The sequence below is a fragment of the Phalacrocorax aristotelis genome, chromosome 2 (genome assembly GCF_949628215.1).
Source record: "Phalacrocorax aristotelis chromosome 2, bGulAri2.1, whole genome shotgun sequence".
Lineage (NCBI taxonomy): Eukaryota > Metazoa > Chordata > Aves > Suliformes > Phalacrocoracidae > Phalacrocorax > Phalacrocorax aristotelis.
In genome coordinates this window covers 102,892,872-102,918,806 of record NC_134277.1, presented here as the reverse complement: position 1 = coordinate 102,918,806, position 25,935 = coordinate 102,892,872, and the positions used below count along the sequence as shown (strand labels likewise).

The 25,935-nt window shown below is 38.9% G+C and overlaps 1 protein-coding gene across 3 annotated transcripts in view; it reads right to left on the bottom strand.

Moving 5' to 3' along the window:
* The window catches only part of MBP (myelin basic protein), a 121,058-nt gene that overhangs the window by 72,431 nt on the left and 22,692 nt on the right, over positions 1–25,935 (bottom strand). For all 3 annotated transcript variants that reach the window (XM_075084561.1, XM_075084559.1, XM_075084560.1), the window contains exon 2: positions 19,851–19,925. In XM_075084561.1, coding sequence (XP_074940662.1) covers positions 19,851–19,901 — 51 coding nt within the window. In that variant the 5' untranslated portion in view covers positions 19,902–19,925. The remainder of the gene's footprint in view (positions 1–19,850; positions 19,926–25,935) is intronic.

Genomic DNA, 25,935 nt, shown 5'->3' with positions numbered 1-25,935 from the left:
AAGGAAGATCTTTTTCATGGCTTTAGGTCACTTGGCAGTCTCTAGATTTGTAAAATGTTTTTCTAGGCCAAAGCTAAGAAAAATTTTACACACAAGTTGCCTAATATTAAAACATATTTTATTTACCTACAAGACCTGTAGGTTCAAAGGAGATTTTGACCACTGAGAGTTTTTGGTACTGACCAATGCATTTGTTTCTGCACTACGATGAAATTATCAAATGTTTCTTAAGTCTTGTACAAAAAGGGTATAGGGTTTTTTTGGGGGGTGGTGGGTTGTTGAGAAAAATAAAAAAAAAAAAGACATCTTTCTTTCAAAAGTATTTTAACCCAGAAAGCCTGACATTTCAACTCCTCAACAGCGTGCACCCCTCATGGCCCCAGCCTTGTCCCATACACTAGGCCTGTCTCCTCCCTCTTCACCGTGCCCTCAAGCTGGGCTGCCCCAAACACTTGTTGGGCCCTCAAGAGTCAAACAAGGGGTGGGAGAGGTGCTAAAAATAATCCTTCTTAACAACATGATGGGGAGAGAACTGAACCAGACTGGCTCTTGGATCCAATCCATCACAGAGCCTCCCCCCAACCCTGCCCCAGTTTTAATGGGAGAAACAAGGTTTGCTATGCAACATTTGGTTAAGGGGGAAGCTGCCATGAACTTGCCACCAGTCACACCGTATGAAGTCTTTGTATGAATATTCCCATCCATCCACCCAAGACAGAAAATTATGGACTTTGTAACTGAATGACATTAGCTTTTCCTCTTCCCTGTTTGATTTAAACAGGCCAATATTAAACGCATGATCTTTAAAGAAACTGAGTTTTATTACTCTGGGCTCCCAGAATGAACACAGCTCCTCTGCATAGTATAAATAAACACACAAACACCACTTAAAAGAAAATATTTTCAAACGTCAAGATTTATGGGGGTGATACTTACAAAATAATCAAAATGTGATTGCCCTTTTCAAAGGGTAAATAAAGATTTCAGATAACAGTTTTGAAATACATTTGGCATGGAAGTAAGTTTTTTTAGTTAAAGGAAATTGATAAAGGCACAAAATAGTGTTTTACGATCACAAAATCTAGTATGACACCTTTTAACTGCTGCTTAAGCAAGCTAAAAAAAACCCAGGCAAACAAACAAAAAAAACCCACCTCTATTCACTTCCAAAGCATATGGTTTTGTAGAAGATCTCCAAAACTGAAGCTTAAGTAATCAGCACAGAATAGTGATCAGGAAAGGGCAACTATCAAGCGAACAATTACTGAAATCCGGTCTCTCGGTTGTATTTTGACAAGTAAGTGCATCTAGCAAATCCCACAGGCGTCAATAAACCTCCACGCACAACAGTGAGCACAAAAGTCAGAATGCTTCCTTGGTTCTACTGGCTTAGTGTTAGATTCAGTACCAATGCTTGTCTAGAGTTCAAGGAGTGTCTGGATGATACTCTTACAATGAAATCCAGTAAATACAAATTCAACAAAATTCCTCTGGCACTATGACTAAAATACATTTTAAAATACTTTATTTTAAGAGACAGACTTTGCCCGTCAACTCTCAGCAACTTCAATTCTCACGCAAGACAATTATCAGGAAGCAACAGAAAGCTAAATGCTAAATTTTGATATCAAAACCATAAGTCAGGAACAACTACCTTTTCAGAGAGCCACAGTACTATCCCAGGGACTTGGTCACCTAATGTCCAACTGCGGGCCCAAATCTGTCAGACCTTCCTTTCAGCAGGCCTCTGTAAGTCTCTCAAATATAAACCAAATGTGAACTAGTAGACAAACTGTCAATGACATGTAAGTAAATTTACTCTCTAAATAGGAAGAAAATCTTAGATATTTCTCTGTGTTTAGTAAAAAAAAAAAATAAATTCCATAATCCATCCTAGAGCCAAAGAACTAACACTGAAATGTATCCTAAAAATATTCAGAAAAGTATTGTAAAGCCATTTCAGAACATATATTATAATCAATTTATTATTTGCCTGAGGCATTTGAAGAGGAGCAAAACAAAGATCCCTTCCCACTTTCACTAGTTACCTTACCAACCACAAAATGCAAAATCTAAAGAGAAGATTTACTGATTTCTGAAATACTCTAGCTGTCAGTCATTTTTCAAGAAACTGTGTAAACTGAACGCAGAGGACTGTCATAAAATAGACAATAAATAACACATGACAATACACCTAATTAGCATTAAAGCAATACAACACAAGTCAGGAGAATCTCAAAAAAAGCTAACGAAAACTAATCCACTCCAATAACAAGGAAAAATTACACAATGATGTCTCCAATACAAATAAAAACCACTCCCATTCACTGCTTCCTTTGACTTCAGCACCTATTATCCAGAATGGAGGATCAGACCCTTACTGAGATGAACATTTCCCTTTCACTGTGTTCATATGCACTAAACAAGATCATGGTGCTTTATCATTATTTTCAGAGAGAAGGCAACTTAAAAATCATTAGGAAGTCAATTCTTCTTCAGACATCGTATGCGCTCTGAGTCTTCAGCAAGTACCCAGTCAGTACCGACACAGATCACTCTGTGCAAGAACGCTGAGGAGACAGGAAGTCTGACATTACATAAAAATTAGTATTTTCTTCTCTGGTGGCTTCCTCAAAAGCAACAAATTTTGTGATGCTGATAAAATTGCAACTCCAGAGAGGCTCTACTGAACTCACGTTAAAGCCTGCTCAGCTTTTCACAAAGGTGAATGCCTTCAGAGCAAAATTTGCCAGCCACCTCTGTGTAAATGGCATTATGTCAGTGATCCATGTAAAACCAGAAACATTTTCCCATTATTTTGCCTCTTATTCTGTTATTTTGTTTTCTAAAAGCAAAAAAAGAGAACAATGCTTTCCTCCATGCTTTAAGCCAACACAGAGGTGCTCTCACAAAAACTACTGCACAGTTACAATTGCACCAATATAATTAGCAGAAAAATGGACTATTGTAACACATGTACAAAGCTAGCAAGCTGAAATACAAACCTGCATGTTCAGTAACCTTCCCATCTCAGAAGGAATAATAAAGCCTCAGAGGCAAAATATTTAGGGAAAAAAAAATACAAAAACAATTGCCCACAAAGATGACATTTTAATTGTTTATTTTCAGACAACTGTTTGGTCTATGTTTAAAATGCCTAAATTGGCATTCAAATTGCACTGACCACTGTGAGGGGAAAAACGACAGCAAAAAAACAAACCCTGAAGAGCTACCAATGTTAATGAATGGCAGGGGCCAATTTCATTAGTTGCCCCACAAGTGACATATGAAGATCATCTAAAGCAAGAAGCAAGCTACAAAGAAATAGGGGATGTATCGTTTCATTCAGCAGCAATAATATCAGAATGTTTACACAGTTGTGAGATAAATGCACTTTAATGAGTGCATAATTTAAACCCACTCAGAGCACCTGATCTCATTAGGGCTTCTAGACATTGTAAGGGCTATCACTCAGAGCCTGACCGTAGCAAGTTCTGGCTACCAGGCCACCAAGTGGTTTGTTACACCAGTTCCGCTGCCACCTTCAGATATTGGTGCCCTCCTCTGGAGCATACTTACACTCTAACGCAGCCCTGAATGTTAACATGCAGGTGTGCATACTTACATACGCTGTCTTATTAGCATTTATCCAAACTTTGGTAAAGTGATGTGGCTAGTTTCTAACATGGCTTGGTGTTTTCATTTTACCTGTACTTATGGCGTATTTTATTGTTTTTTCCTATAGATCAAGAATTTAACACATTCTCAACTTCCAGAAATAGTCACCTCAAGTTAACTATTGCTCCTTACCACCATGAGCCAGTGGTAAGACAAACCCTGAGAGCCCGAGGAAATGACTCACATCTCACACTTAGTGCTTCTTCAGTCCCAGGTGACACCTGATTCATCAGCAAGTACACGCTATTAGTCACCTGGAAATAGGGGAGGTTTTCCTGTAGAGGTAATTGCTTCCATTTATGTACACCATAAAAAAAGATGGTGATCAGAAAGCGTTTATCAAAAGTGTCTTCAGACATCCAAGATGATAAGATCCATGCTCCATATATTTCATAAGGCTGTTCTCATACCTTTTGGAAAGCACGAACAGATAATCTAATGGCTGAATGAGAAACATGCCATCTGTATTATATACAATTCTGTTCTTCAGGAGCACTTTGTTTGGTGGTCGTTTTTTTAAAATGGAACAGTTTACAGGGACAACATTGCTTTAAACAGTTGTGAGCATTTTCCAAATATAAAGTCAAACAAAGAAACCAAACCTGAGAAAAAACAGGCAATAGAAATTTCCAACTGACTAAAAATGTACGTCCATCTTCTCTACTACCAATGTAAAGAAGTATCAGACCTGGTGACAATTAAACACTCATGTGCATGTACAGACAGAAGAAATGATAATACCAGAAATACGACCACACCTGTGAGCAGCCACCTTATCACTCAGTGAGCCAAAAAGAAAATTGAAACTGACATTTAAAAAGATGATTCAGTTTACCAGAGTTTTTACTAGAACCATATTAATGAATCAAACCCTGGTTTCAGTATCATGGTGAGGGGAGGCGGGAACAAGAACATATCTGTATCATGTTGAAATTCAAGAGTTATACATTAAAAAAAGAAGTGATTCAAATAAGTACTACTTTTGCACCTTTTATAGTCATTATCTGTGCAAGCCCCAGGCTCTCTGGGAGAGAATGGAGCACTAGCAGCAAGCACTTCTACTCACTGCCTGGGCCTGTCTCAAACTCCAAGTAGGAACACTTGTTCTTCCCTTCTTCAATTCCACCTTTTTCTTCAGGGCCTAATTTTCAGATCTTTCCTCTTTTTTAGCTATGTAATTAAAAAACCAAAACAGAACAACAACAAACCTTAGCTTAGCCAGTCAGCATTGCCTTTCTACTGTGACTACTCAGCGCAACTCTGTACTGCTAACAGTTACTATATACAGGCTGGTATCAATTTGTCAAGTCTTTGTGAGACTGTGAGCAGCATCCATCTTTCTAGCAAGGTTTCAAACAAGCAAGGATCATCATCCAACTAGAAAGTGCACTTCATGCCTCTTCTCTCTTTTATTTGGATTTGTCTTGAAAGAAAAAGGCCTTAACTCCAGTATTTTTTAGTCAATTATCCCAAAGTGCAGTACTTCATTGAAGTGTAGAAGACTGTCAAAGGTAGGGTACATTCTGTGCTTAACAGAAACCTCTGCATCTACAGTGAAGGGGAGATAATGCATTGGTAAAGCGAGAGCCACACTTAATACATAGCATTTCAAATGCTTAGCTGTTTTTACCTTTTTATTAAAGGGAGATGATAGAACAATTTTAACAATAATTGTTCTCAGTGGACAGAAGGTGAGTCAGAACAGCCTGCTTGGATTTACCAAGGGCAAGTCATATCTGACCAACCTGATAGCCTCCTGCGATGAAACGACTGGTCCTGTGGAGGAGGGGAAAAGCATGATGTCCTGTGCCCTGACTTAAGCATGGCCTACGACACAGCCTCCCACAGTCAGCTGCTCTACCCTTATAGTCAAACCAAGAAGGTGAGGTGTGGGTAGGTGGAATACAAGGGTTGGATAATTGGTTGGACCACCAGGTTCAGAGGACTGTGATCAATGGCACAAAGTCCAACTGGCAGTCACTGAGGAGCCGCATCCCTCAGGGATCAACACTAAGGCCAGTATCATTTAATGTCTTTATTAAAAAGACCCAGATAATAACAAATTGGGGGACCAATCAGTACACTGAAAGGCAGAGCAATTCAAAAGCAATTCAGAGAGACCTTGACAGGCTACAGAAACAGACTGACAAGAATCTCATGAAGTTGAATAATGGCAAATGTGAAGCCCTGCATCTGAAATGGGATAACCCCATTCATGAGGACTGGCTGGGGGCCAACTGCTCAGAAAGTAGCTTTGCAAAAAATGTTTGGGTTGGGGTTTTTTATCCCTTTAAATTAAATGACCATAAATGAATGTATTACAGATGCTTGGACCTCATGAGCAGCTCCTGAAGTACACTGCAAAGAAAGGCAATATTAGCAAAAAGGCTTAATCCAGTTCTCCTGAACTTGGGCATTTGAGAGAAAAAGATGTGCATGAGTCCCTATACAGCAACAAGAAAGGAGTCTGGAAGAACAGATATGTACTTAGAGTTCTGCTGACAAATTTTCTCCCCTTGTTCTGCATTGCTTCTTCTAAAGACTTTAAAGATACTTTGCTTGGAGTTAATACTGCCACCAGAGATAACAGCCTCCCAAGGGAAATGCTGTGGCTAATACATCAGTTTAAAACCACTTGAACAGTCACAGCTGGTCCCAGGGAGTTACAGAAAGAGAGTAGCCTGACTGAGCAATGAAGAACTCAAGACTGATTTCTCCCCTGGGGAAACGGTTTCTGGCCTCAAAACTTAAGTGGGTGGACTGTATGAGAGACTACAAAAAAATCTCAGATACTACAGTGTGACAAACACAGGCAAAAAAATGCAGTCAGACACTACTGCAGAATTATACCCCATCAAAAATGTCAAGAGGCTTTACAATGCCAGGAACAACAACAACAAAAAAATAAAATCAACGTACTCAGCTTTTATAGTGATGATGTCAGTAGGTTTGGTTTTGTTTTTTTTTTTTAAATTATCCATAGCAAGAAAAAAAAATTAAAAGTCAATCACCATGAGTGAATAGATGAAGTGAATTTTGCAAGGTTGATAATTTACCATACTCTCCACATGACAGTAGCAATGTTGGCTACTGAAGAGCCCAGGTAAATAGCATGATATTAACTCCCAGCTATAATGCATTTCTCAGTGACTAACAAATACCACACTAGGATTCAGCTAAGACGTTACAAAAATCCAAGAAACTAACAACTAAATGTGCCTGACATATATTTATGCCACTTTTATAAAAGGACTGTGGTAGTAGTTACTTAGGAAAACTTGGTTTTGCACATCTTTTATGTACACTGACATAATGATATAATTAATACAAGAACCTCACTGAAATTAAGTTCTACATTGGCCACGATGAGCAAATCATACAGCCCAATAAGCTCATATTACCTTCCCACTGCAATAATCGTTTACACACACACACAGCCACCCCATCTTCCAAGCATCTGCAGACACAAAGTAGCTTTGTAACATAGAAAGGAGTTAAAAGCTGTAGGACTTCATGACAGTTCAACAGCTCATTTTCATCAGCATAAAAGGGATCCAGCCCATAGGCCTAGTGTAAGTTACACTAGGTTTGATTTAAAGGAAAAGTTGCTCACTTGCATCTTTTTCAATACATAAATTCCATCTCAAGGCTAGACACATGACCCTTCCAAAGTAACACTCCTTGAAAATAGATCCTTAGGAAGAAAAAAAGGAATCCTCTGATAACCTCTGTGCAAAATTAGAGGTAAACACAGTTACTAAAGGAGACACAGCTCAAGGCAAACTTCTCCTCGTATTATCAACACCCAATCTATCCCTGAGTCACAACGGGCTTTTTGTTTGTTTGCCATGCAACCTTCCTCCCCCAAAGGAAGATACACATGCAAAACATACTGATTACACACGGAAGCCTTTATAGCTATAGGTAGATATAAATACACACAAATATATCAGGGTCCATAATTACATTGTGGTATGGAGAGGATGAGGTAGAAGGGGAATGGGTTTTCACCTCCTCTCTAAAAAGACCAGGCTGTGAAGAGACTCCAACTCTTCAAACTACACTGCTGTTGTTTTTCCCGAGGTTTTGCTCACACATAGCCCACAGCAAATCCCATTACATTAATGTGCAAAATCTATGTTAATGCACTACTTGGCTGGCAATTTTAAGCGCACAGACGTCAGTTAAAGACTGCATTTCCCTCAGCAACTGTTACTTAGTAACCCTCTGAACACAAATAGAATTTTACATTACTGCATGTGTGTTGTGAAAGTTAAAATCCGTGCCTCAATTCTATAGACAAGCAGGAATTAAAGGAGTCACGCGGGGAGCTGTGAATCAAACATGCACCAGCTACATTCGACTGCTTCTCTAGGCAGAGAATTTAACTGGAGACAGAAAACCTATGCATGAACAAAGAGATATTTCCACGGCCATTCTCATCATAAAAAAGGAGCAGGTACAACTTCAAAGCAGTTAGACCTCAGCCAGACTTTCTGGTATTATTCATATACTGTGCAGTGCAGACTTCAGACACGAGCACAACAGACTATGCAAAGCTCTTCACCTTCTCCCTTAAAGGTAGCGTAATCCATCAGCTAGATAACTTCTTGGTAGAATTGGTACCACCAGATCCAGTCAAAACATTAATAAAAGAGCTGCACATACCAGATTCAGGGCTGAAAAACAGGTGGAGCATGACAAATGCAAAAAAAAAAAGGCAGCTTAGAATTCATCAACTCTAAACACAAAAACTTAAATAGGTGTATTGTATTAACTTATATATTTGATCCTTCCCATACACAGGCTACTTGTGAATTGACTGACAGCCTATTCAAGGCCCTTGAATAACTATCCATATGGGACTTCAAAATCACTTTAGACCAAGAGACTGTCTTTTCAGCACTGAACAAAATAGGTGGCCTACTGGAAACACCTAGACATCTTTTTATTTTCCTACCATTGCAAAGGACATATTTTCATTACTCTACTTCATCCTGCCCTTTTCCTCTAGATTCCCACAGTTTTATTTCCTAAAATGATTTATTGTAACAGAAATGGATCGTCTTGATAGATAAGCAACTAAATGAGTTATATATTACATTTCACAAATATATTCATACAAAGAGGTTACACGAACTATAGTTACAGTTATTACACTAGGTGTAAGCATATAGATAAGTTTACAACCCCTTAAAAGAACAGTCTAGTACATCTTCTTAAGTGCAACATTCAGATGATCATTTCCCATTTCTTCCTAAGAATTAAAAATAACTATCCTAAAAAAAGGATTCTGGAAACTCCAGTGAGCCCAAATATTTTCCCCTCAAAAGCCTGGGCCCTCCCCCAACTCTTCTCCTGTAATAGGTAACTCAACAGATACAAGTTCTCTTTCCAAAATCCCAGAGAAGCAATCCTTCAAAATATGGATTCCCACTTAAAGCTTTTTCCTCTGTTGCAACCATACCTCAATACTAACAATGACCTCACAAGCAAGATCTTCTAACTCAGACCAAGAAGTCCTTACTCCTGTTAAAAGTAAAAAAAAAAAACAAAACAAAACAAAAAAAACCCCATGATACTTAAGAAAACAAAACCCAGCCAGGAACCATTTCCAGGTTTGAAACTCACCACACTAATTTGTGACTAAGAGAAGTCCAGATGCTCAGACATGTCCCTGAAGCCCTCATTTTCTTAAAGCCACAAGGCCCAACTTGGCAGCACAGTAGCAGAATTGAGAACCGAGCAGGAGGCTTGGCCAAGTCTTACTCAGTGATTGGGACAATTAACTGGCCATCTGGCGCTCTGCACAGAAGAAAGCAGCTCTGCACCTGCTCAGCCAGCCCACAGTTCGTAGCCTAATTGATTAAAGCAAGATGCTCAGGGCAAAAAACCAGAACTGGTCAACTGGGGAGACCAGTGCTCGGAAGCTGGTATCGAAGCCAAGCCCTCCCTGCTCCTGGTGGAACCATCTCCCTTGTGGGCTCCATGTAAGACATGTTTGGAGGGTCTCCTGTCTCACACATACAGCAGCAGGAGGTCAAATTAGAAGTGATCAAAGACACACAATTTACTTAATAGAAAGTCTACATGTGAAGCCCCGTAAGCTTCCAAAACATGACAAATCTTTTATTCTCCTGTAGTCAGGTGACTCAACAGCTGCAATACTGTTATTACAGTATGAACTGAATTATGCTATTGCATTATAAACTCACCCTGCCAAATACCAGAGTAGACCCTGGTGCCTGAAAAATCTTGGCATCCACTGACAGAGACCTTTTGGCCTCCTTTCCCTAAAGCTCCATAGAACTCCCATTTTTAGATGTTTTTATCAATCCTTATAGGGCCTATGTAAGGCAAGACACCGGAGGAAACGTAAAGGGTGCATAAGGCAGAGGAGGTACATCAAAGAAATTCCAGAATGGAGTTATGTTCCCTCTCCTCCTAAAAGGACTGCAAGAAAGGAAAACACAAAGCACTGAAGTCAAAACAAGAGAAGAAGTAGTATCAAAGCTGAATTTTAAATAGATATTTTACCTATTTTTTCTACTTACCAATACCCCTACTTATAATGCAAGAAATCAGCTGAAGGAAATAGAAAGAAAAATCTCATCTTAAGAATTATATTTTCTCAAAATATTGAATTATGGGGGGAGGGGGATGATCAACATTAAAAGTAATTTGTCAGGTAAATGAATCTGCAAATATCCTAAGACTAAATGTTGCAGATCCACACTCAGCACCTACAAATCAACATGCTTCATTTAAGTCAATCTGAATGTAATGGATTACAGTGGTTCAGATCCATCTCAAATGAAATATATAAGTTTTCTCTGAACACAGATTTGATTCTGAAAGAAACTGAAGATTAGCACCACATCATAGGACAGGACCTCCTTCTATCAGGGAGTATCCTGCAGCATAAGGCAACTTATTTTTCAGCAGAAAAAAACTAAGTTTTACTCTTCATTATGTACAGCTTTTTATCTAGAAGCTCATCTCATGTGACCAAGCTCCAGAAGTAACATCAATCACCTCAGATAGACCAAGCTTCTGTGTAGCAGTGTGCCAAACACATGACAGTTGTTCCTTTATGCAGTGGGTCTCACCTGCTGTGAGCTCTGAATCCTTTCCTAGGACACTAAGATACATTTATGTCTACTAGTAGTAAATATTTCTAAAATATACTAAAGATACTTATTTTTTTTAACCCATACACAGTAGTAGCAAGTACTGTAACATATTTTATGAGATATGAACATTCCTGAACTGTTACAGGCACTGACTTGAGATTCTCAGTCTCACATGCACCAACCTTTCATCTGCTAAGTCTCAAAAACACAGGATTGTCTGGAATTTCAGACACTGATTCAAAAAAAAGAGACAGTGATTATTCAGGTTTTATCACTGCGCTACACAAGGCCACTTTCATCTGCAATAGAAAACTCTGGCTCAGCGTTAAGAAAACAGTTAGCCTGGAGTTCACAGGGAAGATCAGAACAGATAGCCAGACTACCCAGGGTGGAGAGCTACTGGTCTTACCTTTTGAAACTCCTAGTGAGCACATTTTCAGCCATACAGGTTTATAAGCAGAGTATCTATACCTGAATATACACTTGTACTTTTTTTAATATATGGACATGTGCATACGTATATTTACATGCACACAGGAATTAAAGTCGGATTTAGCATTTTTGCACACAGTTCCCCTTCACATTGACAAATTTTGGCTATGTTTCCCCAAAAGAATTCAACAGCAATTCTGTTTTCCGCATAGAGCAAATGTATATATAAATGTATAAACACAAAAAAGTAACACAACTTCATGACAAAACAACATAAATGATGATAGGTGGTCATAAAAATAAGAGGAGAGTTTTGATCTTCAGCCTTCAAATATTGGCAATGGCACTACTGGATTTCTTTGTATAGCAATGTACTGTGGTTGGCTGGGATAGCTGCTGAAAGTCGCATGTCAACGTGAAGAGAGTGAGTTGGCTGGAAAAGAAAACTGTTTTTCAAGTGGATATGTGTTGTCAGAAAAGTGCAAGTTTTCTCTCTTTTCTTCTATGGTGTTCCCACCTTCCTGATCTGACTGACTGTTAGCTGGCCATCTCTTCACTGTTTCTGAGCATGCAACTGCACTGTTAGCAATTAAGTATTATCTGTAATGCCTCACAAAAAAATCAAAACACTGCACTGAATTTAGACTGCATCAGAGATGGAGATGTTGGCAGAAAGCAGTGTGCAGAAGGAAACTGGGTGTAAGACAGAGTAGAGGAAGATAAAGGGAGGAAGGAAGAGCTGGGGGTGAAGGGCTGGGAAAGTATGCTAGACATAAGTCAGTTATGACCACAAAACAAAAACAAAAAACCACTCAGATTTCAATGTAACAGCCTCAGATAGTACCTTATAACTGAGACTTTCCAGTATATGAGATTGCCATAATTCGTCTGAAAACCTCAGCACTACCAGACAGTGAATCCAATCCTGAAGCTCTTACACAGAACAGAAATAACTGAGGACCCAAACATGGTGACTATTATTTTGATAATAGTATCTTGTTTAAGGACAGATCTCATCGGTGATAGACTTGCTAAGATTCCTGGTTCTTCAGTCTCTTTTGTGGCTTTTGAGTTGCACAAAGGTCATGAGCAAGTTGAGTGCCCTCATGACTCCCTACATTCATCTTTCAGTTGTAGCTAAGTCCAGCTACACCAACCTGAGCGTCACTCTGCGGCAGTGTGACAAAAATGCAGGATTTCCATTATTGCCTCTTCTTGATTATAAGCAGTGCTCAGAAGTTCCACTAATTATCCAGGGTAAGAGGTATGTATCTTGTGGCTTTCAGTTCTATGCAAATTTTGATATTTTTATGGCCACATCCACGGGATGCTGCACTGAAAGACGAGATTGTTTTTAAGAGTGAACCTTATCTCAGTAATCAAGAATAAAGTCATATTACCATGCTTAAAAAGTTTTTAAATTTCCTTTTGCAAAAACCTTTTTTTTTCTTCCCCTCTGGCAAATGCTACCTAAGTATTTCCATAAACTTGAAGCAGAGGGCACAAGAAAGTTAAGTACAAAGGAAAAACATTCCATGACATTTCAGCTCAAAGCGGAAAAATCAGTTTTTTGAACTGTAGTCACAGACAAGTTAAATTTACTCAGTGTACAAATAACTGCAATTACGTAAGAAATTCTTCTTCAGCTTCTGAAGTGCAAAAAGAAGCTACTGTTAAAGTGACTGTATGGGAAAACGCTGCATCTTTTTCCTTCTGATGTCCATTTCACACTTGCTGAATTTACAAATGAGAGCAAGATTCAATTCACCTTAGAAACATGGAATTTATCTTTTCTCATGGCAGAACATTTAGCATCAGAACTGATCGGAGCTGGGGTTTTGGCTTTGTACCGATGCATAGCGTAAAACCATGTCTCACAACTAGTTACACTGACCCAGCTGTACAGTCAGTTACACTATCAGAAATACTGGCATGTTAAACCAAGAATTAAAATAAAACATGGCTCTAGCACTCTTCTTCCCAGCTACTGCCCAGGAGCAAAGACAACAGAACTAGCATTAGGGGAAAACAACGAGGACAAACCTCAAAATGCACATTTACTGGGGTTTAATACTTTAATAAATGCTACAAGACAGATTTATCGGTCACCGTGTTTGACACTGGAGATTCTGCTGTGGTTTGGCCCTAGGTACCCATAAGTAAAGCTTGGCTGTTTCTCTAATAAGGAGAATGCACTTCACCATAATTGATTTTACAGATATAACTGCATTCTAAGGTAATACATTACTGCAGAAGGTTTTTTTGGTTTGGGGTGGGTTTTTTTCCTCTTTTTTTAAGGCTCTTCTCAAATAGACCTAATGGAAATTCTGATTTGTTTGACCTATCTCACCTAGTTTCAGAGCAGGTGATGCAACATATCATTGCATACTGATCTATGACCACCACAACAGTAAATGAACTAAAAGGTTTATGTGAGGAAGGAAGGAAGAAGATATTGCTCCCTTTCAGGATCTCCATGTCACTTATTGCTTCCTCAAGATTGAACAGCTTCGCCTTCATTTTTCTGGCCAAAGCAGTGAACAACATGTTCTCATGCTGAACTCTTACTAGAAAAGCCATCTCAGTAACTAGAACAGTTCACAGAGAATTCACAAAGAATGGACAGTGCATTACACCCCTGTTCTTCCAGCTGCTTCCTAATTTAAGTGGTACTCTCCTTAAACTCATTTAAAAGGACATTTATCTAATTCTGTATCAAAGCTAATAAGAAAGGAACCTATACCACAACAGCACGGCACCTGAAGCACAAGACCTTAAAAAGTACAGAGTGTACTTCCCTCTTCTTCTAGTCAGTTCTGCAGGCTGAGGGTGGGAGGACAAAGCCCAAGACCCTACCTCCTCCCCATCCAAAACCACAGCGACTGCGCCTCTTCCTTTTACACCCATGCAAGCTCAAACAGCTCAAGACCTAAATCAAGAAAAACTAATACTTAGCAGTTGTGTGCACAACAAAGACACGCTGTCAACTTGTTTCATGTAACCTTTACCTACATATTTACTCACGTTTTCACTGAAATGCATATCTAGTGACATTCTGCCAAGATTACGCAATTCGGACAACTCCTTAAAAGCTAGCAGCAGGTGCTGTGGCACTGACCAGACCTTGCTCCTCACTCACATCTGCCTCGCCTCCCACCTTTAACTGTTCCAATAGTTGCTCTGCACAGAAGCCTCGCTACACCTTCAGTGGCCTTCACGTACATGCAACAAAGGGGAGAAGGGAAGTGTAAAAGTATCAGCTTTGATCCAGGGACAGTTTATCTTCCACACATACTTACAATGCGCTTAGCATATTTTGGACACTAGAAAGATTAAATATAACTACAATTGACTCTATTAAATTCAGCACCTGAAAAGTTTAATGAACTATTCAAACACAACTTGGACTTGGACACAAACTGTTCCCCTCTAACTTTATAGCAGAGCTACTCACCTGCTTTGACATTAGACATAGACTTCCAATACCATACTGAATGATGGTCTTAAGGTTAATTTTTAAGGACAGATATAGCTACTGCATACTTGGCATTCTCAGAGGCTTCAAACAGCGCAGTCATTTCTGTATCACTATGACATCATCTCACTAGCTGCAGCACATTAGTGCCTGAAGGCTCCACTCCAGGTCTCCAAGCACTACTATTAATACAGAATGACACTGCACCTGTCCCAGCAAACAATGCAGTTAGACAGTACGAAGGTTAAGAAATTCAATAGGAGCACAAAGCAAGCACAAAAGGATTTGCTCAAGGCCAAATGTAGGCTAATGGCAGAATTTGAAGGAAACAGATGTCTATCAAATTGAACTGGTCTTGCTTAACCTGACTGCCCAGAACCTCCCTTCACACCCTGGAAAGTGAGTTGTCTCTTCCAAAAGCAGCACATCCTTGTACCGGGCACTGGCTTAACCAGATACTGGCTGGTCACAAGAAATTCTACACTGTAACCTGTGCTCTTTATTACTTAACAGCAAAAGGCAAATCTCTGAGAAAACACACAGTTGTACTAGAAAATAAAAATAGTGCTATACAACTTTGCTAGGGAAAAAAAGTGAAAAGGCTGCACTCTGATTAATCTATGTATGTTTGTTTGGCTGGGTTTTTTTTGTTTGGTTTTGTTTTTTTTTAGTTCTTTTACAGAAAAGCAAATCCCAGACTTCAAAATCCACCTAAACTCTATGTCAAGTGTCTCTCAAACTGCAAGTATTAAAAAATAAACCTCTATCTTGCAAAAATAACACTTCAGAGTAATAAATAGAGCAAATAAGATTACTTCATCTGTTGTTTTTTTTTTCCTTTTCTTGACATACTTCATGATGCATACCAAGAGGAAGCACCTGGCAAAACACACACATGCGGCTCAGGTCTGTAAGCAGTCATGAGAGGTAGGGCATCAGATGAGACCAGCGTGATGAGAATACCTTCCAGATCATTGAGTGTCTCAGAGGTGAACAACACAGCTACCGTACTGAGCCAGCCATCCTCAGAATTTCACCTCCTACCCACCAGGGAGGGCCAGAAAACTTTCTGCCAATGTTATCAGGAGTAACTGTGCGGGGTCAAATTTCTGAAAGTTAGCAACTCAACTGGGGGGGGGAAGGGGGGGGAAAGAGTACAGAAAACAGAATCTCCTCAGAAGCAGCACAGAACCAATGCAATTTATTGATACATGCTCACTGTAGCAATTTAGCTTGAACAAATTATAACTGAGTTCTCCTTAAATACTAAGAACCGGTTAGTTTATTAAAATTATCACATCAACCACTGCAAAACACATTATAGAATGTAGGTACATACATAGGGCAATTAAAGGCAAGATTTTTCATAAGTTTACTACACAGCAAGACTCTGTCATTGCTAACAGACAGCTTTTAGTCCCAACAAAATATTGAGTTGTAGACTGAGTGCCTCATCATCACTATATCTGTTTTCAGCGTTGACCTGTGAGAAAGCAATATGCTGTGGCAATTTACATTTCCTAAAGTTTTTCAGAGTTAGCTATCAGAGGTGGCAATTTATTTCAGGTCCTCAGCGTTTACTTACAGCACACCCCACGTACATCAAGGACATGAAATAGGTAAGTTTCTACGGTCTAAGTTCCTTAAGCAATCTCTTGATGTGGCAGGCAGGGCAGTGGGTTTTGTCGTCTTGTTACAGGTCACAAGCTTAGTTTCCAGCTCCCCACACTACTATGTGACCTGAGACACATGGAAACTAGGCTCTGTCAACTTGGTGCATATATTTGTGGTTGCTGTGGAATAGACAGGACAAAGACAGAAACCTTCCTTCCAACCCCACCTCTCAAACGATCAATGAAGTTAAAGGACAGTTTTGACAGGTACCAAGAATGTTTAGTGATTTTGGGATGGCAATGTACCTGCTGTGCAGAATTCTCTGAGGAAGACAACCAAAACGGAGAGCAGCAGAGAACTGCGCTACTGTATTACTTACAGGCAGCTTCAGTCATTACAAAAGAGAATGTGGCACTTTGGAGCTCAATGGTGCCAAATTAACACAGATCAACTACAACTCTGAACAAGGACCAATAAAACTTCAGTCATCTACTCTTTCCACTCTTCTACATTTAGCTCTCCAAGAACTTAAACTCAGGGTATGGAGGACAGCTCGTTCTTTTGTTATTGATGTTCTCAGATACATCTATGTAAATTTAAACCCAAGTAATAACACTAAGAACAAAGTTAAAATAAATACTTAGACATGTAGTAATGCATTAAGCAGACTGCAAAGTCTAATATAATCCAAAGCAAAAAGAAAGAAGATGAATTGCTGGGTTCACTGAATATTTTTAATGTATCTTACAAAACTGTAAGAAAAAAGCAGATCCATCAAGTACAAGAGGAAGAAATCTGACAGAAATAAGATGGACTATCTTATTACTTTGAGTAAAAGGTGAGGGTTTTGTAAATATTTTCAGCATTATTTAATTCAAATAGACCAATTATTTTTCAAAGTATCCAATCAATTTCACAGTATCTCATTATTTATTAAATAATCGCTGTAGTTTGGCATATTTATAAATCAAGAGAAGAACAATATTTTGAGAGAAGTATCACAGCATGGGAAGCCATCTTGTTGTCTTTTGCATATTTCCCAACTGAAAAGCATCTTGGTGTCATGTTAGACATTTGGTGAAATAATTGTTTTCCAGATCTCTAATTATGTGATTCAAATACCCAAATTTACTGAAATTAAACCAAAGCTAGGTGTCAATTCAAAGACAGAAAAAACCCATCCCCAACCAAAAAAAACAACCCACAGTAATTGCCATATTACAGGACATTTATCGGACAACCAAGAGTTACGATTGCTACAGTTTGGCAACAGTCCCTCTAATGTCACTATACTTAAAAAAGCCATCTGGAGAACTGGTCTATCAGTTCAGGAGCCAGTACAGTGTTTGTGCAGCAAATCTGACATCACAGGCTCAAAGCAGCTGCCTAAAATGTTGTTCTCTGGTAATGTATTTTTGGGATAGGAAACAGTTCCTTGCAGTTCTATTGCTAAGAGCAGGGAGAGGGACTTCAGCATTTCCACTGTAGTCTCTGCAAGCCTTCAGTGATTGCCTCTCATACCACACTAGGAGACTGGTGGGAAACAAGTTCTAATTTACAGCTATATTGAATAAGGTGTGGGGGGGAAGGTATGATAAATGGTTACTACTACCAGTAAGAACTTTAATGCTGCCTGTAAGAACTGAATCAAGATTGACTAGTTATGTGAAATACATAGTAGCACCGTAACCATATATTTCCTGATTTTAAATCTGTGGCCTTATTTCTTGTGACATGATGACTGTCTTACGTGCATAAAGGGAGATTTTGATCAAACATTGAGCATTCTAAAGTTTAGAGGTTTGGTATTTTGGTTTTTTGTCACTGTAGAAGGATGGGTGACAGACAGAAGATATTGCTACAGAAATAATTCCCCCTTCAAAAATATTTTAGGTAAATGAATATTATTTTGATTGCAGAGTCAAGTATTCTCCAGGGACTAATGAGGAAAAAGAAGGAATATAAAAAATTGCAGCAATCTATTTCCTTGTAGACCTGTCTTACACACTAAGTGCAAGACTCACGACCACTTGACTCTTGCTCACCCCTGCAAACCTGCACCTATTGCATCAGCTGCTACAGATTGAAGAATCTTTTCCTTTTTGAGGCCCAATGCATCCGACAACTCAATCACCTGCCACCCAGATACATCAGAAACACATGATCTCACAGCAGCAGAGAAGTTACGATGTGTTTTTCTAACCAAATTTTGTCCTCACAGACCAAAGCAGGGGATACATGGTGCACAACAGCCCATCAAGCTCTGTATACCTGCCATATGGCACCTGAAGTGCCTCACACCCTTGGTCAAAAAGGATCAAACTATTTGGCTAAATACATCCATTTGGTCCATTTGACTTCAATGGATCTGCACAATGGAGCAGATTTTCTAGAGGGGAAGTCCACAAGACCAGTCACTACAAGACCACAACTTGGGACTCATGCTATTGTTTGTACCGAAACTGAAGCTTTGGGGCACGCAACCATTTGGCAAAATAATGCATAAACACAAAACAACAACATACGTAGCCAGTTGTCCTCTCTTCCTGCTGTTTTCTCACTATTTCTTCCAGTGGGCTTATGTATTTTCCTAAAGGAGATGGCAAAGAACTAATAATTGTATGAACTCTAGTTTGTATACCTTTTAGGGATAGTTGCTTATCTGCCACAGCAATGCAAAAATACCCGCATTCCTCCAGGTAAAGCATAGACCTATCTGTTTACATCATCTATCCAATGCAAAGGGCAATAGTTTTATACAGTGTTGGTTCAGGCTGTAAATTTTTTTTTTTGGGTGGGGACGGGTGGAGGGAAGTTAGTAATAGCTAGCAACAAGAAGCATTTTTTTATGTTTACAAAGATGTCTTTTTTTAAGATATGTGTGAATTCTCTTCCGGTACAGTGTAGAAAAACAAATAAACAAGATATAATCACAAGGCAAACAAAATAGCACCTTATGTGCAAAATACACAACAGTGTCAGCAGAAGCTTAGAAAACAAATACTAACTTCCAGTGAACAGTTCTCATCTTTTTTTTTTCTGGGGAGATTTTCAAAGCTGTATCTCCTCAGGCTGACAGTCTTTTCCTTCAGAATTCTCTTATTTTACCTGTTTCTATATATAGTTTCTTTCTTATAGATAAAGCCAATGACTGCCCAAATGGAAAACTGTCAACACACAGAACATAATGCAGCTCACTGGCTCCGTAAAAATTTCTGCAATACCATGCTTCTAAGCCCCATTTCATTCATTTCCACCATGACTGAGAAGCTTTTTATCAGCTATGGATCTGACGCAGGAAGTCACATCTCTCATTGAATCCAGCACAGCAAAGTCCTTGTTTGGCCACATCTCACAGGACCCTCTTTTTTTAAAGAGGGCGGCCATTTTATAGTGACAACTACAAAATAGTAACGGTGAAAGTGATCTGGTGAACACACTAATGTGCTAATAAAATATATATTTCGTAACATACATATTTCTGAAGTGGCCTTGCCTCTTCAATTTTCTACACTTACCTTGGTTGACTTGTCAGCACTATGTTCTCGTTTTCCTACATGGTTCCCCATGATGGATCACCAGAACTTCAAATTCTGAAAAGATAAAACCAAAACAGCATTTTTGAAACCAATACATTTATACTGAAATACAAATTAAATTTTTCACCTGACACAGAACAAAGAGATAGGTCTCATACAATAAGCATTTAAGTGTTTTTACAGTCCAAGGTAAGATCTGTGAAAGATCCCAAGGAAAAAAAAAAATGCTTATCTGGTCTACTTTGCAAATCTAAGCAATATCAGAAAGCTTTCCTTAAAAAACACCAAACACAAAGGAGGGAAAGTAAAGTGTTTATTGTGAATTTTGCACATAAAACAAGACTAGATTAGAAATAAGGTAGAGGTCCTGTCTTTTGGTATTACATCTATAATACCAAAACAGCGTAATATGCATCAAGTGCTCTGTAACTAAAAACTTCCAGAAAAGATCAAGTAAGTTCTTTTGAATTCACATTTGTCATTATATAAACAGCAATTACTGAAAAAAAAGCACCACACTAACTGCTAACAATTTGCTGTGGAGGTGAGGATGGATGTTCTTTACAGCCCACACTTCCATGACTAGCACATAAGACAGGAATGCCAACTCTTCTTTGTATTTTCTGGCTCATCCTGTTGTACCTCAGCTTTAACAGAGCTTATGTAGGTTAAACCGCAACACTCAAATTTCAGTTTTTAGAGTACACTTGTGGTTATACTACATACTTCTTCTCAGAGAAGCATATGTTTGTACAGGATCTTATACAACACAGCTGCTGCCTTCAGGTAGCATTTCATGTCCTGAAACTTAAAACTACATGCAAAAGAAGTTTCAAGTGGACTTTTTCCTCTCAGAATTATAAGCCAAACTTTCGGTAATAAAGTTCAATGTCTGGTGCTAACAGTAACCCTTCATTACTCTGCAACAGACAGAAGCATTTACCATAAAACCTTAGCATCAGAAATCCTGGTACAACGCTTTTGCGGAAAGTTAAGTTATTTCATTAAGCATAATCTTATGAAAAGGCTAGGGAGAAAAGGACAACCAGACTTTTGCTGTGATAGAAAATGCATGAAGTAAAACAACAGGCTATTAATCAGTTATACTTGGTAGAACATACAAATATAGTTATAACCCTCACTACATGCACAGATTTGAGTACCAAAGGACTCTGACGATAGAGACTGATTGCTTTTGATAAAGTGTATGTTTCTGTGATGGAAAGTCAGAAGTAATCTTGTCCTGTATCTCTACTGCAACTTTAAGAGACTGACAGACTTGTGCCCTCCCCAGATAAATTTTCAAATTAGTGAGGGTCTGCAGGGCTCATTTGACTATTCACTGAATTCCATTCACTCTAAAATCAAAGTGCCACATTATCACTGTATCTGATTAAATAATTCCTCAAAAATATCCACTTCTAAGGTCTCACAAAGGAAAAAAATTAAAAATATCCAAACTCAGTAAGTGTACTCAAGGTAGAGTTTATTGGCAAATTGGAAACAGATTTTTTTTTTTTTAACAGCACTATCTATTGCATAAAAGATTAAAGAAAAAGCCCTCTCCTTTAAACTTGTGGAATCAGCACAACCAATTCACGTTTTTGTGAGATTATGAAAATTTTCATGGAAAAATACAAATAAACTCATATACACTGGGTTTCAGAGCTGAATTATCTCAAACCGGCCTTTCCTCTACAAATTATGAGCAGCAGCTCATCTCACATCGCTTACGTTGCAACTTAAGGAAAACAGAGTGGAATATAAAACTACTGGAAACGTCTACAGCAGAATATAAAGGTATAGTGTTTTGAGTGTTACTCTTCCAGCCATTTATCAAAAGATAAACTATAAAACTTGATCTGTGATACACATGTTTAAGTAAACAGATTAGGGAGCAACCATAACACACTGACCAGTGTCCTCCTGCCTCCCCTTTATCTGCCTGGTGCCTTCAGACTAACGCTCCAGGACGACCACCCCTGTACCCATGAAACACTGCGCATAGTGGAGTCCCAGTCCTGCAATGCCAAGGCAGAAAGAGATACCAGGTAAAGATGAGCTATGCTGTGAAACTAAGCCAGATAAATGTTTACAAATCATTTGTTGGCCAGTGAAAAGAAAAGCAATAAGAACTTCCATGCTGCCACACCATAGAGAGCTGCAAAATGATAAGGCCAGTTTTCTGCTCAAATGTCTGCACAAAGCAAGCAAACAAAATGAAAACCAAGCAACTGGAGAAGTGTATGAAATGGCTGATCAACGCACTCCTGATTCCCATGTCCATAACTCCTTCAGCAAGATGCTAAAAATTACACATGTAAGGACAAAAAAACCCGAAAGAAAAAAAGGCATGGAGAAATGGAAATGCACAATGCTATTCAAAGTTTAGGAGTGTGGTTTGAGAGTACACCTACATCTGGGGCTGAGTGTTATGTTTCTCTGCTAGAATAGATGTAAAAGCTGAAAATTAATGGCACTGATCAAACCTGTAAAATCTGCACTTCTGTTTCCTTTTTTTGTTTTGAATGTGTAAGAGAGAGAGCACGTAGTTAAGATTCGCTTGCTGAACCCCTTCTTATTCCCACCTCATACCCAGAAACCAGCACTAATACAACTAGATTTTACTTCATTTTTCCATGCATAAATGAATGCAGATGTTTAAACTCAAAATAGTTTAGCTGTAGGTACCTGCTGTAAAATTCCTTACGCAGAGACAAAGCTATTTTTTAGCCACAAGGATGAAAGTAACTGGCCTGATAGCAAAAATATCCTAAAAAGTTACAGAATTCTTCGTACTACCCATTAAATGGAGAAAACTGTAAGCAATCCTTTGGGGGAAAAAAAGGCTTCCAAAAAATCTGACATGCATTAGGAAGGGAAATGCATAGTGCCAACTGCTCGGTAGATGTTCAAGTAGGAAGTGAAATACACATACACACAAGCCTGTAAATATCAAAATCATTTACAGCAAGAAAAAGACCTAATTTTTCACTTTAGCCTCAAGCAGAAGTCTGCCTTACTTGATTAAAAACTGAGCACATGGATCATTTTCACTTCGGGATGCAAGTACACCCTTAAGTGTTACAACTTAAACACTGATTTTATTTTGGTTCTTACTGCTGTGAGGAGACCACACTGCACAGGTTCTACCTGCCCCAATCTTTATGTAATGAGTTGAGTCACTGACTTCAGCGGGATTACTCATTGTAGGATCTTTGTAGGAACTTGCAGCCAACTATTCAAAAAATCTGAGCTGGAAAAAGACTTGTATTTTCTTTTTATTCACCTTCGCAACACAGAGGTTGCCAGACTAAGCAGCTCTGTACATAGCTAAGAAGCAGCTTCTTGCACTTATGAACACATGTCAGTCAACTGATCTACACTCTTGTTTGCAGAGGAATCTGTTCGTGCTTTAGCACTGAAACAGCCACAGGAACAGTCACAAAGCTCCAAAACAACGCAAAACCAGAAGTACAGCAGAAATGCAGTGGCCTCCTTCGAATCCAACATGAATCACATCTAACAATAAGCTGCCAAAATAGGCCTGAGCGTGAGATCAAGTTTATGACCGCAAGAGCATTTGCCCAAAACCTTCCTGGTGAAACCCTGCAAGTTTTGTAAACCCTGTGAGGTGAAAGATTTTGCACATGAGCTTGAGTCACAAAATAAGAGGGGATACTATGCAGGTCTGCAGCAGAATACAGCAACAGCACCCCTATAAGACTCCCCACCAAGGCTGTGGGTTTCACTCAGGAAATAACAGGCCACGCAAGCCAACTGATTTAATAGGATTAAAAGTTGAAAACATTTCAGCTACCTAACAACTCTTTCAGATGAAGTGAGTGAGTTACAGAGGAAGCTGCAGATGCCGCCAGGAGAGTCACCCAGCCGCTTCAGCACTGTGCCACAACCACATACCGAGCTGAATCGGCTCTGCTGACGAAACCCAGGCACTTACCAAACGATGACTGATACAGAAGTAACTCCAGCTATCCAGGCTGCTACAAGTAATTCCAAGAACAGCCCAGGGATTTTGCCTGGGGAAATAAAATAAAGTATCTCCTCCCATCAATTTACCTTCTTACGGAGTCAGTCTAACAGGTAACCTGATGGAAGCCTAGACCAAACTGCTTTCCCGCTTTCTCCACAACAGAAAGCCAGATTCCAACTAGCAACAACTGCAGAAATGCCACTGCCTTACCCAAGGAGAGAAACTTCTCCTTGCTGTCTGCCAAACACAACACAAAATAAAACCCAAACAAATACAAAAATGGATGGAAAAACTCTGTCCTACACATCACATTCATAAACCATACCTACAAAAATACACGTATGTGGGGATCACGGGGATTATTTCTCTTCATCTGAACAGTTAATTAAAAATAAGTTTTAGAAACAGGTATCATCATACAGATTTTTTTAGCCCATTCTAGTCTGCTTGTTGAAGTTAAATGGATATTTGTAGTTCAAAAAGAGTTAAAGAGTTTCTAATCATCTTCCCATACATGCACACTGTCCTATAAAGAGGTTTACATTATAATTTAGAATTTTCACTGAAAGGCAGAAAAATGCTTCTCTAAACTTTCTGAATATACCAAGAATTGCAACAGTATCACCTTCTGCAGGTTCCACTGTTTCAACTGCAAAATAGCATTTTCTTACTCACTCCTGGGAGCCTGAGAAAAGTTCACCCCTTGTAACTGTCAGACTCTAAAGAGTGTCCTTCCCCTGTAATATCTCACAGAACGTTATAATTTTTGTATATTATAAATACAAAACAAACTTCAGCCCAGGAGCTGGTTTACAGTTACAGCTCACCAACTTCAATTTAGGAGTTACAAGAGCCTATACACCGATGTGCTCCAGGTACCTTAATTGAACATTAATGGTTACTTCGTATTAAAATACATAAGCTACCAAATGTAAATGACAGGATGCTACAAATGGATTGCTAAATATGATCCTTGAAGAGTAATTTCATTATGTAAAATAAAGGTTTAATCTTGCCTCTTCCCACACACAATTATGACTCAGCAGAACTACACATAATAGTAAAGGTATGCAAGTACTTACATATTTACAAGTATCAGAAAATAATTATTACCTTGTCTAGGTATATGTATTCACCACAGACTGATGGTGTTGCATAATGGTGCGGAGCTACAATGCTAGATACATTTACCAAGTGCTCCTGCCCTTACTCACGCATGGGAAGGGTAACCACAGAATATAAAAATATTTGAGGCATTTACTTAAAACTTCCTGCTAAATTAATGACTGTTCTTATCCAAGAAAATATTACATTTTACTACTATATCCAGATCTTGCTAGACATAATAAAAAGTGTCATTACTTTCAAGAAATATGCAAGTCCTTTCTAATTTCTCTAGCCCTCTGATGTAGACTCTTAATGACAAACCTACCCAGCAAAATGACATGCAAAAGATTGGTTGGTTTGAGGTGGGGGGGTGTGGTCCACCCCCCCCCAGTGTCAAGTCCAGGCTACATAGCTTCCTGGGAAGCAAGATGACGCACTGCCCAGCACTGGCTGCCAACTTTGAGTGGGCTTTTTTTAGGGCCCCAGTGTGATATACATCTTTGCAAGGAAGCCCTTCACTTCAGACTTCTTTCAGAACAGATGGAGACCCTGGGGATGCCTGATCTATTTCTTTAGAATTTCCTCATCATGGTAACCGAGTACTCCAATGCACCAATAAAGAAAACCTCTGGTGGACACAGGTGAGTGACCTGCAGTTAATTCCATCAGATGCTTCAGAGACAGATGTGAGCAACCATACAACAGAAGTAACCTGCCTCATCGGCAAACTCCTTGCTAGGAAACCTGCCCTCTTAATTGAAGCGTTAAATTATTACATAAAATACCATGCCTTGTATACCTTACAAGTTTCATTGTTATTTAATGAAGGTTTAATTTTTCATTATCCATGAAAGTGTGCAATCCTTGCTAGATCAAACCTTATTTCACTTTTGACTTCCACAATGATATTTCTCTGAATAACCTTTCCTGAAAGTAAAATACATTATTCTAGACACATTTCCA